Source organism: Gadus macrocephalus, chromosome 4, assembly GCF_031168955.1.
Source record: "Gadus macrocephalus chromosome 4, ASM3116895v1".
Lineage (NCBI taxonomy): Eukaryota > Metazoa > Chordata > Actinopteri > Gadiformes > Gadidae > Gadus > Gadus macrocephalus.
In genome coordinates this window covers 34,694,150-34,714,595 of record NC_082385.1, presented here as the reverse complement: position 1 = coordinate 34,714,595, position 20,446 = coordinate 34,694,150, and the positions used below count along the sequence as shown (strand labels likewise).

The 20,446-nt window shown below is 43.5% G+C and overlaps 1 protein-coding gene across 2 annotated transcripts; it reads right to left on the bottom strand.

Annotated features, from left to right (window-relative positions):
- Positions 1 to 3,048: 3,048 nt before the first annotated feature.
- On the bottom strand, positions 3,049 to 16,904 carry iqcb1 (IQ motif containing B1). 2 transcript variants are annotated; one of them, XM_060050963.1, is made up of 15 exons: positions 16,663 to 16,903; positions 14,253 to 14,451; positions 13,519 to 13,636; positions 13,281 to 13,365; positions 12,995 to 13,094; positions 12,597 to 12,769; positions 12,360 to 12,469; positions 11,950 to 12,068; positions 11,760 to 11,826; positions 10,871 to 10,946; positions 9,946 to 9,958; positions 9,533 to 9,668; positions 7,686 to 7,814; positions 5,068 to 5,218; positions 3,049 to 3,336 (listed from the first exon to the last, which is right to left on the bottom strand). In XM_060050963.1, exons 1-15 carry the CDS (start codon positions 16,805 to 16,807, stop codon positions 3,089 to 3,091), a joined length of 1,869 nt encoding a protein of 622 aa, XP_059906946.1. In that variant the 5' UTR covers positions 16,808 to 16,903; the 3' UTR covers positions 3,049 to 3,088. The 2 variants fall into 2 exon arrangements, with proteins under 2 accessions (XP_059906946.1, XP_059906947.1); XM_060050964.1 differs by lacking the exon at positions 9,946 to 9,958 and having other exon boundaries at positions 9,533 to 9,681; positions 16,663 to 16,904.
- Between the last annotated feature and the right edge of the window lie 3,542 nt (positions 16,905 to 20,446).

Below are 20,446 nucleotides of genomic sequence, written 5' to 3'. Positions count from 1 at the left end.
AGTTTGGTATTAATCAGATATAGTCCAGTCAACTAGACGGTTTAGTTTGGTATTAATCAGATATAGTCCAGTCAACTAGAGGGTTTAGTTTGGTATTAATCAGATATAGTCCAGTAAACTAGACGGTTTAGTTTGGTATTAATCAGATATAGTCCAGTAAACTAGAGGGTTTAGTTTGGTATTAATCAGATATAGTCCAGTCAACTAGAGGGTTTAGTTTGGTATTAATCAGATATAGTCCAGTAAACTAGAGGGTTTAGTTTGGTATTAATCAGATATAGTCCAGTAAACTAGAGGGTTTAGTTTGGTATTAATCAGATATAGTCCAGTAAACTAGACGGTTTAGTTTGGTATTAATAAGATATAGTCCAGTAAACTAGACGGTTTAGTTTGGTATTAATCAGATATAGTCCAGTAAACTAGAGGACGGTTTAGTTTGGTAGTAATCAGATATAGTCCAGTAAACTAGACGGTTTAGTTTGGTATTAATCAGATATAGTCCAGTAAACTAGAGGACGGTTTAGTTTGGTAATAATCAGATATAATCCAGTCAACTAGATGGTTTAGTTTGGTATTAATCAGATATAGTCCAGTAAACTAGAGGACGGTTTAGTTTGGTAGTAATCAGATATAGTCCAGTAAACTAGACGGTTTAGTTTGGTATTAATCAGATATAGTCCAGTAAACTAGAGGACGGTTTAGTTTGGTAATAATCAGATATAATCCAGTCAACTAGACGGTTTAGTTTGGTATTACGGTAATCAGATAGTGGCGGAGGGAGGAGTGAGTGGTAGGTCTGGCAACCTGCTGGCTCCACCCCCAGGCCTTACATGGACTTCCTCCCCTTAAGGAGGCGAGCCTGGGGGATCATTGAGCGGGAGGGCTGTGGCTTAAGAGGGCTAGCAAACAGACCTGGGATGGGGGGGCTAGGGCGAGCAGACTACAGGCAGGGTCTGTGTGGTCGCCTGGAAGCACGGTACGGCCTACGAGGGAGACAGCTGGAAAGGATTGGACTGGATCATAAAGGAGGTGGACGGCCCTTTTCCCACCCTGGTTGTGTTCACTGGTTGAATAAACCATCTTAAGTTGAACCTGCTTTGAGTCTTGTGTCGGTATTATCGATTCAACTTGGTGGCGTGGACACCCCCCGCACACTGGCCCGCTACAATAGTAAACATAGTAAAACAAGTTACCCATCCGAGGAATACTTACCACCAGCCATCTTATTGTGAAACGATGGAAGCTGCTCCTGTAGGAGCCACAAGTTAAAGAAACGTTTGGAAAAAACATTTTTTATTCGTGGTCATTTATAAGCACCGCATTGAACATTCCCACAATCCTGAAGACAGGACGTCTTTGATTGGTGGAGCTCGCTGTAACCATGGAAACGTTTACCGCCGGCGCGAAAGTCAAGCCGTCGATGAGTGCTGCCGCTGAACGGACCGTTAACCACAGAGCCTTCATGACGGAGGACCAGCGTCCACTGGGTGGAAACCAGTACAGGTCGGACTGGACTGGAGTGAGGACCAGCGTCCACTGGGTGGAAACCAGTACAGGTCGGACTGGACTGGAGTGAGGACCAGCGTCCACTGGGTGGAAACCAGTACAGGTCGGACTGGACTGGAGTGAGGACCAGCGTCCACTGGGTGGAAACCAGTACAGGTCGGACTGGACTGGAGTGAGGACCAGCGTCCACTGGGAGGAAACCAGTACAGGTCGGACTGGAGTGGAGTGAGGACCAGCGTCCACTGGGAGGAAACCAGTACAGGTCGGACTGGACTGGAGTGAGGACCAGCGTCCACTGGGAGGAAACCAGTACAGGTCGGACTGGAGTGGAGTGAGGACCAGCGTCCACTGGGAGGAAACCAGTACAGGTCGGACTGGACTGGAGTGAGGACCAGCGTCCACTGGGAGGAAACCAGGACAGGTCGGACTGGAGTGGAGTGAGGACCAGCGCCCACTGGGTGGAAACCAGTACAGGTCGGACTGGACTGGAGTGAGGACCAGCGTCCACTGGGTGGAAACCAGTACAGGTCGGACTGGACTGGAGTGAGGACCAGCGTCCACTGGGTGGAAACCAGTACAGGTCGGACTGGACTGGAGTGAGGACCAGCGTCCACTGGGTGGAAACCAGTACAGGTCGGACTGGACTGGAGTGAGGACCAGCGTCCACTGGGTGGAAACCAGTACAGGTCGGACTGGACTGGAGTGAGGACCAGTAACAGCTAAATTAACCTGGTCTACCTCTAATGCTAGCACTAAGTTAACCTACATTAACCTGGTCTACCTCTAATACTAGCACTAACAGCTAAGTTAACCTGGTCTACCTCTAATGAGCACTAACAGCTAAGTTAACCTGGTCTACCTCTAATACTAGCACTAAGTTAACCTAAATTAACCTGGTCTACCTCTAATACTAGCACTAACAGCTAAATTAACCTGGTCTACCTCTAATACTAGCACTAAGTTAACCTGGTCTACCTCTAATACTAGCACTAAGTTAACCTGGTCTACCTCTAATACTAGCACTAACAGCTAAGTTAACCTGGTCTACCTCTAATGCTAGCACTAACAGCTAAATGAACCTGGTCTACCTCTAATGAGCACTAACAGCTAAGTTAACCTGGTCTACCTCTAATGCTAGCACTAAGTTAACCTGGTCTACCTCTAATACTAGCACTAACAGCTAAGTTAACCTGGTCTACCTCTAATGAGCACTAAGTTAACCTAAATTAACCTGGTCTACCTCTAATGCTAGCACTAAGTTAACCTAAATTAACCAGGTCTACCTCTAATGCTAGCACTAAGTTAACCTAAATTAACCTGGTCTACCTCTAATGCTAGCACTAAGTTAACCTAAATTAACCTGGTCTACCTCTAATGCTAGCACTAAGTTAACCTAAATTAACCTGGTCTACCTCTAATGCTAGCACTAAGTTAACCTAAATTAACCTGGTCTACCTCTAATGCTAGCATTAATTTAACCTAAATTAACCTTTTTCTTAGCTCTAATGCAAACATTCAAGGTAAAGTAACAGATTCAAATACTTTATGATTAACCAAGGTTTTAATTGAAGTGTTGAATATCTTAAATGATTTTTACTGGACAATCAAACTTCCAATCAGAATCCAACCCGACTTCCAGCTCTACTTGAGAGGCGGGACTTAGAGGGGAAGTGAGGTCATCAGGGTTATCCAGCCAGCTGTTCCACCAGGGCCGGCTGCCGGCCTGCAGCAATGCATCATGGGAGTGCTGGGCCCAGGCCGCCACTGGCCCGGAGCGACTGTGGAAGACCTGCACCTCTGTAGCCGTGGCAACCCCCAGGGAGGGGGCGTCTGCAGAAGAGGTAGGTCTGGTTAGGGTGGGTTAGGTCTGGTTAGGGTCGGTTAGGTCTGGTTAGGGTGGGTTAGGCCTGGTTAGGGTGGGTTAGGCCTGGTTAGGGTGGGTTAGGCCTGGTTAGGGTGGGTTACGTCTGGTTAGGGTGGGTTAGGCCTGGTTAGGGTGGGTAAGGCCTGGTTAGGGTGGGTTAAGCCTGGTTAGGGTGGGTTAGGCCTGGTTAGGGTGGGTTAGGCCTGGTTAGGGTGGGTTAGGTCTGGTTAGGGTGGGTTAGGCCTGGTTAGTGTGGGTTAGGTCTGGTTAGGGTGGGTTAGGCCTGATTAGGGTTGGTTATGTCTGGTTAGGGTGGGTTAGGTCTGGTTAGGGTGGGTTAGGCCTGGTTAGGGTGGGTAAGGCCTGGTTAGGGTGGGTTAGGTCTGGTTAGGGTGGGTTAGGTCTGGTTAGGGTGGGTTAGGGTGGGTTATGTCTGGTTAGGGTGGGTTAGGTCTGGTTAGGGTGGGTTAGGCCTGGTTAGGGTGGGTAAGGCCTGGTTAGGGTGGGTTAGGTCTGGTTAGGGTGGGTTAGGCCTGGTTAGGGTGGGTTAGGTCTGGTTAGGGTGGGTTAGGTCTGGTTAGGGTGGGTTAGGTCTGGTTAGGGTGGGTAAGGTCTGGTTAGGGTGGGTTAGGCCTGGTTAGGGTGGGTTAGGTCTGGTTAGGGTGGGTTAGGCCTGGTTAGGGTGGGTTAGGTCTGGTTAGGGTGGGTTAGGTCTGGTTAGGTCTGCTTAGGCCTGGTTAGGGTGGGTAAGGCCTGGTCAGGTCTGGTTAGGGTGGGTTAGGTCTGGTTAGGGTGGGTTAGGTCTGGTTAGGGTGGGTAAGGCCTGGTTAGGGTGGGTTAGGTCTGGTTAGGGTGGGTTAGGCCTGGTTAGGGTGGGTTAGGTCTGGTTAGGGTGGGTTAGGCCTGGTTAGGGTGGGTTAGGTCTGGTTAGGGTGGGTTAGGTCTGGTTAGGTCTGCTTAGGCCTGGTTAGGGTGGGTAAGGCCTGGTCAGGCCTGGTTAGGGTGGGTTAGGGTTAGTTTTATTGGTATTGATACCATTTTCGAGACTCCTTATTGATCCAAGTCTTTATTGATACCACTATTGATACTTTTCTATTATTTTGTTGAAATATAACTTCTATTATTGCTTTAATTGCTGATAAGATGATCATAGCTCAAGATAGGACATTAAACAGGTCATAATTCTACCTTTACTATCTATTTTATATTGCTGGAAAAACAAATTTTCGCCAAAATCTCAAATCTTTTTTTTGTGTTGCATATGAACACATCAATCATATTACCGAGCCGACCTGAACACATCACATTTGACACTGTTTGCTACTTTTCTTTAAGCTCACTAACTATATCCTGCCGATTTTAACTTGGATTGAAAAACTGGATTACTATTTTTAACCCAAAGCCAGTGAAGGTACAACACTTTACGGATTGTTGAAGGGTTAGTTAGGCCTGGTTAGGGTCAGTTAGGCCTGGTTAGAGTCAGTTAGTCCTGGTTAGAGTCAGTTAGTCCTGGTTAGGGTCGGTTAGGCCTGGTTAGGGTCAGTTAGGCCTGGTTAGGGTCAGTTAGGCCTGGTTAGGGTCAGTTAGTCCTGGTTAGGGTTAGTTAGGCCTGGTTAGGGTCAGTTAGGCCTGGTTAGGGTCAGTTAGGCCTGGTTAGGGTCAGTTAGTCCTGGTTAGGGTTAGTTAGGCCTGGTTACCTGCCAGCAGGTCCAGCTGTGTGTTGGTGTGGGCCAGCAGGGCGTCTCTGTGCTGCTGTCGGCGGGCGTGGAGCTCCAGGTCAGCGGAGAGGAGGAGGCTCTGGGTCTGGAGGAACAGCTGACCGCAGGCCTGCTGGGACACAGCGCACGACTACAGACACACACACACACACATTATTGACACAGTGTACGACTAACACACACAGACACACACGTTAGATTCATGGTCTTCATGACATGGATGATTTAAATGTTACATGGTATGTATGGGTCACGTATAACCTGTTCTATGTATTTTATGTCGTACATTTGATCTGTATGTAGTTTATGTATTACACATCAAAGGTATACAATGTATTCATAACATGTATGTAATGTTTGCATGTTAACATGTTTCACAAAGTCAGTGTATTCATAGCATGGTGTGTGTATCTAATGTATAACATGTTTCACAAAGTCAGTGTATTCATAACATGGTGTGTGTATCTAATGTATAACATGTTTCACAAAGTCAGTGTATTCATAACATGGTGTGTGTATCTAATGTATAACATGTTTCACAGAGTCAGTGTATTCATAACATGGTGTGTGTATCTAATGTATAACATGTTTCACAGAGTCAGTGTATTCATAACATGGTGTGTGTATCTAATGTATAACATGTTTCACAGAGTCAGTGTATTCATAACATGGTGTGTGTATCTAATGTATAACATGTTTCAGAGTCAGTGTATTCATAACATGGTGTGTGTATCTAATGTATAACATGTTTCACAGAGTCAGTGTATTCATAACATGGTGTGTGTATCTAATGTATAACATGTTTCAGAGTCAGTGTATTCATAACATGGTGTGTGTATCTAATGTATAACATGTTTCACAGAGTCAGTGTATTCATAACATGGTGTGTGTATCTAATGTATAACATGTTTCACAGAGTCAGTGTATTCATAACATGGTGTGTGTATCTAATGTATAACATGTTTCACAGAGTCAGTGTATTCATAACATGGTGTGTGTATCTAATGTATAACATGTTTCACAGAGTCAGTGTATTCATAACATGGTGTGTGTATCTAATGTATAACATGTTTCACAGAGTCAGTGTATTCATAGCATGGTGTGTGTATCTAATGTATAACATGTTTCAGAGTCAGTGTATTCATAACATGGTGTGTGTATCTAATGTATAACATGTTTCACAGAGTCAGTGTATTCATAACATGGTGTGTGTATCTAATGTATAACATGTTTCACAGAGTCAGTGTATTCATAACATGGTGTGTGTATCTAATGTATAACATGTTTCACAGAGTCAGTGTATTCATAACATGGTGTGTGTATCTAATGTATAACATGTTTCACAGAGTCAGTGTATTCATAACATGGTGTGTGTATCTAATGTATAACATGTTTCACAGAGTCAGTGTATTCATAACATGGCGTGTGTATCTAATGTATAACATGTTTCAGAGTCAGTGTATTCATAACATGGCGTGTGTATCTAATGTATAACATGTTTCACAGAGTCAGTGTATTCATAACATGGTGTGTGTATCTAATGTATAACATGTTTCACAGAGTCAGTGTATTCATAACATGGCGTGTGTATCTAATGTATAACATGTTTCAGAGTCAGTGTATTCATAACATGGTGTGTGTATCTAATGTATAACATGTTTCACAGAGTCAGTGTATTCATAACATGGTGTGTGTATCTAATGTATAACATGTTTCAGAGTCAGTGTATTCATAACATGGTGTGTGTATCTAATGTATAACATGTTTCACAGAGTCAGTGTATTCATAACATGGTGTGTGTATCTAATGTATAACATGTTTCACAGAGTCAGTGTATTCATAACATGGTGTGTGTATCTAATGTATAACATGTTTCACAGAGTCAGTGTATTCATAACATGGTGTGTGTATCTAATGTATAACATGTTTCACAGAGTCAGTGTATTCATAACATGGTGTGTGTGTATCTAATGTTAACATGTTTCACAGAGTCAGTGTATTCATAACATGGTGTGTGTATCTAATGTATAACATGTTTCAGAGAGTCAGTGTATTCATAACATGGTGTGTGTATCTAATGTATAACATGTTTCACAAAGTCAGTGTATTCATAACATGGTGTGTGTATCTAATGTATAACATGTTTCACAGAGTCAGTGTATTCATAACATGGTGTGTGTATCTAATGTATAACATGTTTCACAGAGTCAGTGTATTCATAACATGGTGTGTGTATCTAATGTATAACATGTTTCAGAGTCAGTGTATTCATAACATGGTGTGTGTATCTAATGTATAACATGTTTCACAGAGTCAGTGTATTCATAACATGGTGTGTGTATCTAATGTATAACATGTTTCACAGAGTCAGTGTATTCATAACATGGTGTGTGTATCTAATGTATAACATGTTTCACAGAGTCAGTGTATTCATAACATGGTGTGTGTATCTAATGTATAACATTTGTCCTGAGGGGAATGTATTTATAACATGTTAGAAGGTAATGAATTGTTTACATGTTATATGCATGTCACCATGAGATGTTGGATACATGTGGATGAATAAAAGGTTAGATGAATAAACATGAAGTACATACCGGATTATGACGAACATAGTGCTCAACCTCTTTATTTAGCTCCGCCCTTCGTCTGTCCGTCAGACCAATCAATTTAAAGCACGTGGGCGGGGCCTTCAAACCTCTGCGTTTCCTCAGGAAGTTAAGAACCTGCAGAGGACAAGCAAACACATATATATACATATATATATATACACACTAAAGAGTATATATGTATGTTGTATGTTATGTTTTATGTATTTATATTCATACACGATCAAATACATTTGTATAGACACTAGAGATGCACGGTTGGCAGATCAGGCGGATGACGTGACAAAAAATAATTTTGAATTAAATTCGAGCGGGTGGCAGTTTAACCAATCAATTTTTTTTTTTTTTTTATATATATATATATTGTTCAATACACACAAACACTCCCAAAATATTTTTTTTTTTAATTAAGTGCCGATCCATCCCATGTCGCGCCTCGTTGCAGCGCCACTCAGTAAACGTCTCGTAGATGAGACTGCGCCTGGGTTATTCTGTTTCGATATTAGTTATATTTTAAAACAGCCCGTCATTGGAGCCTACCACTCGTGGAATAAGGAATTTAAAAGAGATCATGGAGTGATTTGACTCAGAAGTGACGTTCTGCAATGGCAGCGTGAGATGTTCTGAACAAATTCAACTTCTAGTTCAACAACATCCTCAGCCAAGAAAGAAGGTAAGCATTTTTTTTGGACAACTTTTTGCAATGCAAGCAGACAAGTTATGGGGTTGTTATGTACAATAAAAAAGGTGAACATGCATGTTTCAATGTTGTGCGGGGGAATTTTAGAGTGAATAGGCTCAAGTCTGCGTTTCTTTGATATCAAGGCTTTCTTTTTTTTTGCAAAAAATAATTGTGATACGGTGGCGGATAAAATAATAGCCCATCCACACTTCTCTAAAATACACATGTTTCTCTACATTCCAATTTAATACCTTTTTAATATCCTTTATACAGAATAAAATGACATAATACCTTTATTAATATCCTTTATATCGATGAAGTAGCGATGAAAACAATATCCAGTGTTTGAGATCTCAACAATGGGAAATTGAATGTTTCCCGCTATCTCGGGATATAAAATGTGTATTTTATATCCCGAGATCCCGAATCAAATTGCGCCATCTTAGGAGGTTCACGTGGAGCATAAACTAAAGTATAATAATAATAATACCTTCATTAATATTATCATTTATATAGTATCATTATATATAATAATAATGCCTTTATGAATACTATCCTTTATATAGTATAATATTTGTACTTAATAATAATACCTTTATTAATGTAACCCTTTACATACTAAAATATTAATATCCTTTATACAGTATAAAATAACAGAATAATAATATCTTTATTAGCACAAACCTTTATAGTGTGTGTGTGTGTGTGTGTGTGTGTGTGTGTGTGTGTGTGTGTGTGTGTGTGTGTGTGTGTGTGTGTGTGTGCGTGCGTGCGTGCGTACCGCTCTCTGCAGGGTGCTCGCTGCACGGTGCTGTGTGTGTGTGTGTGTGTGTGTGTGTGTGTGTGTGTGTGTGCGTGCGTGCGTACCGCTCTCTGCAGGGTGCTCGCTGCACGGTGCTGTGTGTGTGTGTGTGTGTGTGTGTGTGTGTGTGTGTGTGTGTGTGTGTGTGTGTGTGTGTGTGTGTGTGTGTGTGTGTGTGTGCGTGCGTACCGCTCTCTGCAGGGTGCTCGCTGCACGGTGCTGTGTCTCTGTGTGTGTGTGTGTGTGTGTGTGTGTGTGTGTGTGTGTGTGTGTGTGTGTGTGTGTGTGTGTGTGTGTGTGTGTGTGTGTGTGTGTGTGTGTGTGTGTGTGTGTGTGTGTGTGCGTGCGTACCGCTCTCTGCAGGGTGCTCGCTGCACGGTGCTGTGTGTGTGCGTGACGGAGTGTGTGGAAGCTCCTCTCCTCCCGGTGCCCTCGCCACCATCTCTGGATCGCCACGGCAGCAGAACCCTCCAGCTGGTGCTGGTACCTCCGGACCAGCGCTAGAACAATGAAATCATCAGTCAGTCACTGGTACCATAATGACATCATCAGTCAGTCACTGGTACCTAGAATAATGACATCATCAGTCAGTCACTGGTACCATAATGACATCATCAGTCAGTCACTGGTACCTAGAATAATGACATCATCAGTCAGTCACTGGTACCATAATGACATCATCAGTCAGTCACTGGTACCATAATGACATCATCAGTCAGTCACTGGTACCTAGAATAATGACATCATCAGTCAGTCACTGGTACCTCTGGACCAGCGCTAGAACAATGACATCATCAGTCAGTCACTGGTACCATAATGACATCATCAGTCAGTCACTGGTACCATAATGACATCATCAGTCAGTCACTGGTACCTAGAATAATGACATCATCAGTCAGTAACTGGTACCTCCGGACCAGCGCTAGAACAATGACATCATCAGTCAGTCACTGGTACCTAGAATAATGACATCATCAGTCAGTAACTGGTACCTAGAATAATGACATCAGTCAGTAACTGGTACCTCCGGACCAGCGCTAGAACAATGACATCATCAGTCAGTCACTGGTACCTAGAATAATGACATCATCAGTCAGTAACTGGTACCTAGAATAATGACATCATCAGTCAGTAACTGGTACCTCCAGACCTGCGCTAGAATAATGACATCATCAGTCAGTAACTGGTACCATAATGACATCATCAGTCAGTAACTGGTACCTAGAATAATGACATCATCAGTCAGTCACTGGTACCTAGAATAATGACATCAGTCAGTCACTGGTACCTAGAATAATGACACCATCAGTCAGTCACTGGTACCTAGAATAATGACATCATCAGTCAGTAACTGGTACCTAGAATAATGACATCATCAGTCAGTAACTGGTACCTAGAATAATGACATCATCAGTCAGTAACTGGTACCTAGAATAATGACATCATCAGTCAGTAACTGGTACCATTATGACATCATCAGTCAGTCACTGGTACCTAGAATAATGACATCATCAGTCAGTAACTGGTACCCCCGGACCAGCGCTAGAATAATGACATCAGTCGGGATGTTATCAATCAGTAACTGATGTATTGAGGTTATGTATGTATTATACTAGCTAGTTAGGGTTAGGTATGGGAAGATGTACTTTACCAGCTGGTTAGGGTTAGGTAGGAGGTCATGTATTTTACCAGCTGGTAGAAGGTGAAGCAGCTGTTTCTGCTTCTGGTGGAAACGCCTTCTGGCTCGTTGTCTCCTCAAATATACCTGGAACCCACACAAACACACACCACACAAACACACACCACACAAACACACACCACACAAACACACACCAACACAAACACACACCAACACAAACACACACCACACAAACACACACCACACAAACACACACCAACACACACCACACAAACACACACCAACACAAACACACACCACACAAACACACACCCCACACAAACACACACCCACGCAAACACACACCCACGCAAACAGAGAGACCTGATTTATCCTGGTATCTTACATTAAGCCACACCCACCTGGTATCTGCGCTACACATTAAGCCACTCCCACCTGGTATCTGAGCTACACATTAAGCCACACCCACCTGGTATCTTACATTAAGCCACACCCACCTGGTATCTGCGCTACACATTAAGCCACTCCCACCTGGTATCTGCGCTACACATTAAGCCACTCCCACCTGGTTTCTGAGCTGCACATTAAGCCACTCCCACCTGGTATCTGCGCTACACATTAAGCCACTCCCACCTGGTATCTGCGCTACACATTAAGCCACTCCCACCTGGTATCTGCGCTACACATTAAGCCACTCCCACCTGGTATCTGCCCTATACATTAAGCCACTCCCACCTGGTATCTGCGCTACATAATAAGCCACTCCCGCCTGGTATCTGAGCTACACATTAAGCCACTCCCACCTGGTACCTGAGCTACACATTAAGCCACTCCTATCTGGTATCTGCGCTACATAATAAGCCACTCCCGCCTGGTATCTGCGCTACATAATAAGCCACTCCCATCTGGTATCTGAGCTACACATTAAGCCACTCCCACCTGGTATTTGAGCTCTGCTTCCCAACGATTCGTCTGTTCCAGAAGTTTTCGCTGATGGACCTTCGCCCTGAGCCAGACAGGTAGACAGATGGAGAGACAGACATGTAGATATGTTAAGAGACAGACAGGATGAGAGACAGACAGGTGGGCATGTTGAGGGACAGACGGACGGACGGACGGACGGACGGACCTGTATTTCCTCTGCAGGAGGCCAACCGCTCTGGGCAGGTTCTTGATTCTATTTCTGGTCACATGACCTCTCCACGCGGCCTGGATCACACAGGCGGCCCGCACGCGCTCACAACACGCCTGCACAGAGTGAGCACACTACGTTAGCACGCGCTCACAACACGCCTGCACACGGTGAGCATGCTACATTAGCATGTTAGCATGCGCTCAGAACACGCCTGCACAGAGTGAGCACACTACGTTAGCACACGCTCACAACCCGCCTGCACACGGGGAGCATGCTACATTAGCATGTTAGCACGTTAGCTATCAACACGCCTGCACAGAGTGAGCACACTACGTTAGCATGTTAGCTATCAATGCCACAACAACCAATTAGCATGTTATTATTAATAAAACAACTGTACAGACCTGGGTGTTTTCTGCTGTGGGCCAATCAGAATGAAGGATTGCAATGAGCTGATCGACCTCTTGCTTGAAGCCCCGCCTCCTCCAGTCTTTGTTGAGAAGGCGGTCCAAACCTGTCAATCAGGTGGAGTTATTTGGTAACAATGTTTGGCATCACTATGACGTCACTCTGTTCCTCTGTTTCCTTCGTTCTGACGTCATGGATCATAGGTGGAGGACGTGACATCACCCTCTTCTTACCTGGGAAGGTGCGGAGGAGGGCGTGGCGTGGCCTGTCCAGCTGATTGGCTATTAGGACAAGCAAGCCAATGCAAGCTCCGCCCACTGCGTTGTCAGAGCTGACAGCCAACTGGCCGACAGCGTCGTTCATCAACAGGAGCACGGAGTCGTCACTCAACCCCGACAGGAAGTCACTGCTCAGGTAAGGCCAAAGACAGGAGTTCACTTAACTTAAGGTAAGGTAAGGTTACGTTAAGATAAATTAAGTTGTGGCAAGGGTTAAAGGGAGATAAGAGTAAAGGTAAGATAAGTTAAGAGGAAAGGAAAGAAAAGTTAAGTTATGGCAAGAGTAAGGGTCAGACAGGTTAAGTTAAAGTAAGGGTCAGACAGACAGGTGGAGAGACAGGCAGACCGGTTACCTGCTGGTTCTGCAGATTTGACTCCACAGTGAAACGCAGACCAGAGAGATGATGACGTCATCGCACACCTGCATCCTCTCATAATACAGAGAGCTCAGAACTAGAGGGAGGAACATGGTTACTATGGTAACAGGTGGTGTCTGGTACCCGTGGTGAAACATGGGAACTATGGTGACTGCCCGTGTCTATTATCTCTGGTGCACCATGGTAGCTATGGCAACAGGCTGTGTCTGGGATCTCTGGTGCACCGTGGTCACTATGGTAACGATGGTAGCTCATGGTCTACCTTGAGGGGTGAGACAGCTGTGAGCCCCGAGGAGCCACCCCACCGAATCCATTACCGTCCTATAGAGAGAGAGACACTCTGTTCTCTGCCGCACAGACGGACAGACAGAGAGACAGACAGACAGACAGACAGACAGACAGACAGACAGACAGACAGTTAGGCAGACAGACAGACCAACAGGTACTCAGAGAGACAGGTAGTCAGGCCAGCAGGGAGACAGACGCACAGAGAGAGGTACCTCTGCTACTTGAGTCATCAGCCTGCAAGCCAATGAAAGCAGTCCCTCCATGACCGACGGCAGCAGCCTGTAGAATGCCTTCTGGTCTTTGTCAGGCTCCGCCCCCACACAGCAGGAACTAGAAGAATGAAATACATCGGGCTCAGCTTTAGACCTGGTTCACCTGTCAGCTGGTACACCTGGTTCACCAGTACACCTGTCGGCTGGTACACCTGTCGGCTGGTACACCTGTCGGCTGGTACACCTGTCGGCTGGTTAACCTGTCAGCTAGTACACCTGTCAGCTGGTTGACCTGGTTGACCTGGTACAGCTGTCAGCTGGTACACCTGTCGGCTGGTACAGCTGTCGGCTGGTACACCTGTCGGCTGGTTAACCTGTCAGCTGGTACACCTGTCAGCTGGTTGACCTGGTTGACCTGGTACAGCTGTCAGCTGGTACACCTGTCGGCTGGTTCACCTGGTGCACCTGTCAGCTGGTTCACCTGGTACAACTGTCACCTGGTTCACCCGTCACCTGGTCCACCTGGTTCACCTGTCAGCTGGTTCACGTGTCACTTGGTTCAGCCGTCACCTGGTCCACCTGGTTCACCCGTCACCTGGTCCACCTGGTTCACCTGTCAGCTGGTTCAGCTGTCACCTGGTCCACCTGGTTCACCTGTCAGCTGGTTCAGCTGTCACCTGGTCCACCTGGTCCAGCTGTCAGCTGCTGTCAGGATGAGCCTATAGCAGCCTCACCTGAGGATCTGGCCCAGGTGCACAGCGTTCCTCCAGGTCTCCATGGTGAGGCTCTCCGGCTGCAGTGCATCAGTCTCCATGGTAACATGCTCCAGGCTCATGGCTGCTAAGCAGAAGTCCAGGATGTGGGCGTCGACCAGACGCCTCTTCAGACCGGCCAGGTCCTGGGTTGGACCGACCGACCCCCTGGTCAGGGCCTCTGCAACATCAACCAATCAGATCACTGCCTCTACAACATCAGCCAATCAGATCACTGCCTCTACAACATCAGCCAATCGGATCACTGCCTCTGCAACATCAACCAATCAGATCACTGCCTCTACAACATCAACCAATCAGATCACTGCCTCTACAACATCAGCCAATCGGATCACTGCCTCTACAACATCAACCAATCGGATCACTGCCTCTACAACATTAGCCAATCAGATCAATACCTCTACATCTACAACATCAACAAATCGGATCACTGCCTCTACAACATCAACCAATCAGATCACTGCCTCTACAACATCAGCCAATCAGATCACTGCCTCTAAATCTACAACATCAACCAATCGGATCACTGCCTCTACAACATCAACCAATTGGATCACTGCCTCTACAACATCAACCAATCAGATTACTGCCTCTACAACATCAGCCAATCAGATCACTGCCTCTACATCTAAACAACAACCAATCAGATCACTGTGTCTACGCAACAACCAATCAGATCACTGCGTCTACACAACAACCAATCAGATCACTGCGTCGACACAACAACCAATCAGATCACTGTGTCTACACAACAACTAATCAGATCACTGCCTCTACAACATCAACCAATCCGATCAATGTTTCTTCACAACAACCAATCAGATCACTGTGTCTACACAACAACAAATACAGCACAGAGATACATAAACCAGTCAGCCCAGAGATACATAAACCAGTCAGCCCAGAGATACATAAACCAGTCAGCCCAGAGATACATAAACCAGTCAGCCCAGCGATACATAAACCAGTCAGCCCACAGATACATAATGCAGTCTGCCCAGTCAATCCATAATACTCCCCCCCTAGGGTTGGTTAAATACTACACAACAATACTAGTGGTGATAACCATCAACACAACAATACTAGTGGTGATAACCATCAACACAACAATACTAGTGGTGATAACCATCAACACAACAATACTAGTGGTGATAACCATCAACACAACAATACTAGTGGTGATAACCATCAACACAACAATACTAGTGGTGATAACCATCAACACAACAATACTAGTGGTGATAACCCATCAACACAACAATACTAGTGGTGATAACCCATCAACACAACAATACTAGTGGTGAACCCATCAACACAACAATACTAGTGGTGATAACCCATCAACACAACAATACTAGTGGTGAACCCATCAACACAACAATACTAATGGTGATAAACCATCAACACAACAATACTAGTGGTGATAATCCATCAACACAACAATATTAGTGGTGATAAAACCCATCAACACAACAATACTAGTGGTGATAACCATCAACACAACAATACTAGTGGTGATAACCCATCAACACAACAATACTAGTGGTGAACCCATCAACACAACAATACTAGTGGTGATAACCCATCAACACAACAATACTAGTGGTGATGATAACCCATCAACACAACAATACTAGTGGTGATAACCCATCAACACAACTATACTAGTGGTGATGATAACCCATCAACACAACAATACTAGTGGTGATAACCATCAACACAACAATACTAGTGGTGATAACCATCAACACAACAATACTAGTGGTGATAACCATCAACACAACAATACTAGTGGTGATGATAACCCATCAACACAACAATACTAGTGGTGATAAATAACCCATCAACACAACAATATTAGTGGTGATAACCCATCAACACAACAATACTAGTGGTGATAAACCATCAACACAACAATACTAGTGGTGATAGACTATCAACACAACAATACTAGTGGTGATAACCCATCAACACAACTATACTAGTGGTGATGATAAACCATCAACACAACAATACTAGTGGTGGTAACCCATCAACACAACAATACGAGTGGTGATAAACCATCAACACAACAATACTAGTGGTGATGATAACCCATCAACACAAAAGGTTTCACGTGCGTAGAGACGCATCAAGATATGAATAAAATATTAGAAATTAACCTTTTAGTGTGGAGAACCAAATACTTAATACCTGTATTGTGAAAAACAAATACTTAATACCTTGTAGTTGGGAGAACTAAATATGTAATATGTAATGTGTAATATGTAATGTAGAACGTTGAATGGTAATATGTAACGTGTAACATATAACATGTTATGTGTAATGTGTAACGTTTAATGGTAATATGTCATTTGTAATGTCTAATTACCTCGCAGTGTGTGGAGGACTAAAGTCGTCTTCTCTTCAGGAGCTAACGTCGCGTCGTCAACCAGATTCTTCAGCTCCACAACAACTTTATCTTCCATGTTTTTAATCTCAGTCAAGTTGTTCAAATGTATATTTATAGACATCATAGATATGTAAATGGCTTAATATATTATTATCCAACATGCGACGATGTCTTTCGTCATCGGAATAAGACGGTTAATCTCTTTCGTCATCGCAATGCGACGTAAATTATTGAATATTTATGCAGTTTGGATAATAGACCACAAGATGGCAGAATTACACTAAATACTCATTAATGATTTGATTGATAAAGAAATACTTTGCTATTTTAGCAGAAAGTCGACTGGAAATTATTCGGATTTATACTAAAAACCAGACACGATCATACTTATAATATATTCATCTTTGAATCTCTTGATTATCACTGATGGGTTTTGATACTTCGCCCACTGCCTTGTTCACCTGATATTTCAGCTATTTCCGCACACCCCAACGAACACCGTTCCTCCGGAAGTCCCGCCCTCTTTGCCTGTAGAGCTCGTAAGTACGCCCCCTACGGTAGACCCCGGAGTCAATGTGATCGGAAATATGAATGGGTTTCAATGGAGAGAAAGTAATTATCTCCTGGTCGCAGTCTTTATATGCCCCGGATTACACGTATGTTGTTTGTGGATTTAAATGATAATTTTTCATTCCAAGAGATGGACCATTTATTGTGCAATTGTTCAGTTAAAGGCTGTAGATAAAAAAACAATAAGAAAGACTACACGTCTCGTATGTGACGTCGCGCTCTGGACAAGACCGACAATCTCCCCATCGGCATAACTAAAACTCTCAACATGCCCCGAATTATAATGGTTTTCGCCTCTTTCAATGCTGTTATCCTCCCCTTGGACAAAAAGCGGTGAAGTGCAGCGACGCGGGGAGAGTCCGAGTGGGAGGTGCTGAGAGAGAGTCTATATAATGACGTCATAATAAATGCTGCGCAACATCCATTGTAAACTTTACAGAGACGAGATGACGGGTGACGTCAGGGCTCCGCTCCGCTGTCGGCTCCACTCTTCTGGTGTGTAAAAAGACTAACTCTGTCAACTAGCCACTGTTATTCACAAACGTTAGCAAGTAAACAATGTGGAAATTAGAGTCAACTCGGCTGATACTGTGCTGAATTGCACACACTAACAACATGCCGACAAGCGGTTGCGGTCCGGGATTATACACAGCGTTATAACAAGGATTCAGGAGGTTATTACTAAAGGTTTACAAAGGAAAGTGACGAAAAAAGAAAGCCTTCATTTTCATCCAGAGTTATGAGTTGTCTGATATGAGGAAAGTGACGGTTTCTCCGTCAAGTGAACCGTCCGTCTTTGCTCTTTTTTTGCCAACCAGTTTACGTGCGGGATTCCACAATCAAAACGATAACATTCAACGTGTCTATTAATATGGCAGCAACATTTTACACCAGTTTTAGAATGTTCACTACAACAGATGTTGAACACCAATATGCTTACGTAAAATCAGCATAGTAGCCTACCATATTCAGCTATGGACAGTCGTGCGTCATAGCCTACGTCAGCCTACACAGACAATGTTCTAAATAAAACGAAATGATAATGTGATAAATATCATAAAAAGGGTGGATGTCAATAATTTAATGAAATATCATGTTGTTTGATAAAATTATACAAAAAAAAAAGTTTTTTATTGGTCGTCATGAAAAAAAACATAAGCGGTAACACTGTTGTTTTTTATTGGTCGTCATTTATTGTCGATATTTATCAAATAAAACATAGGGGGTAACACTGTTGTTTTTCTTTGGTCGTCATGAAAACAAACATAAGGGGTAACACTGTCGTTTTTATCAAATGAAACATGAGGGGTGACACTGTCATTTTTCTTTGGTCGTCATGAAAAAAAATGAGGGGTAACACTGTTGTTTTTTATTGGTCGTCATGAAAAAAAACATAAGGGAGATAATAGAAATACACACATACATTTTAATGTCATGTATATCCTCTTTATTGATGATTGATTATTGTGTATTGTCATCGCCTCAGTGGTGCAGTGGTGTGCACTCTGCCTCACCCACTGGAGTGAGGCAGTAAATAAACTCATGTTTATTGCACTCATCTATATATAATCATATATAACCTCAGACATAATTAATATACAAATCTCAGTGGGAAGTGGAGAGAGCTGCAGTGAGCTAACCCCCTGGAGACCGGGGTTCAAGTCCGGTTGATGTCCTCTGTTGGAAGACTCTTATTTCTATTTCATGTGAATTATAAAGTCAAGTATAACCATTGTGATGACTTTATTCGGTGTCTTGATGGTGCATTGATAAGTTCGGAGGATAACACTCTAAACAGCTCAGGTTCTGATCCCTGCAAAAACGTTGACAGGGTTTATTGGTCGTCATGAATTAAAACATAAGGGTTAACACTGCTGTTTTTTATTGGTCGTCATGAAAAAAAACATAAGGGGTAACACTTGCTTTTTATTGGTCGTCATGAAAAAAAACATAAGGGGTAACACTGTTGCTTTTCTTGGGTCGCATGAAAAAAAACACAAAGGGTAACACTGTCGTTTTTTATAGGTCGTCATGAAAAAAACATAAGGGGTAACACTGTCGTTTTTATTTGGTCGTCATGAGAAAAAACATAAGGGGTGACACTGTCGTTTTTTATTGGTCGTCATGAGAAAAAACATAAGGGGTAACACTGTTGTTTTTTATTGGTCGTCATGAAAAAAAACATAAGGTGTAACACTGTCGTTTTTTATTGGTCGTCATGAAAAAAAACATAAGGGGTACCACTATCGTTTTTTATTGGTCAACATGGAAAATCATGATGGGTTACTGTTGTATTTTATCGGCCGTTATGAAATAAACATAAGGGATAACACTGTCTATATTTATCAAATAAAACATAGGGGGTAACACTGTTGTTTTTCTTTGGTCGTCATGAAAAAAAGCCATAAGGGGTAACACTTGTTTTTTATTGGTCGTCATGAATAAAAACATAAGGGGTAACACTGTTGTTTTTTATTGGTCGTCATGAATAAAAACATAAGGGGTAACACTGTTGTTTTTTATTGGTCGTCATGAAAAAAAACAAAAAAACCATAACCACTGTTGTTTTTCAATTTATGCAATACTTTGGGGGGAATTCACTTGAACTAAGTCATTTCATTTCCATAATGTAGGATACCCACCTCCGTTCAGTAGGACGCCCTCTTCACTTCTCCAGAAGGGAACGTATCCCGCGCTTCACTGCTTCATCAGATGAATCAGTTAGTAGAACTGCTTGCGATGGTTGAACATGAGCGAGAATTGATCAGGGGATGTTTATAATTGTAAGCTATAATGTATCGTAATGCAAATGTTAGAATTGGTGTCAAGTTCGCCTCTTGGTGCTAGCTGTTAGTTCCCTTTAGTCCATCAATGAAATGGGCAGCCATTCGGGTAGATTTACCTCCGCATGAAACTCTGAGCCCAAACCCCGACCCTACGGTGTTCAAAGCACCTTCCTCCGAACTCAACGTCCGAACCTCGGAACCTCCCGGAAACTCAGACCGTTTTGAAGGTGGCATGCGTCCGACCTGACGTGGTCGGAACGGGACGTGTTTCTGACTAGTACCGGTGTAAGTACCATATTGGCTCGGCTACCAGATCGGCTCGGGGTCCGTCGTCTGCTGATTACGTCACACAATACGCTATCTACAGCAATAAGGTATTTTAAGGCTTAAATTAAAGAGCCTGTAAT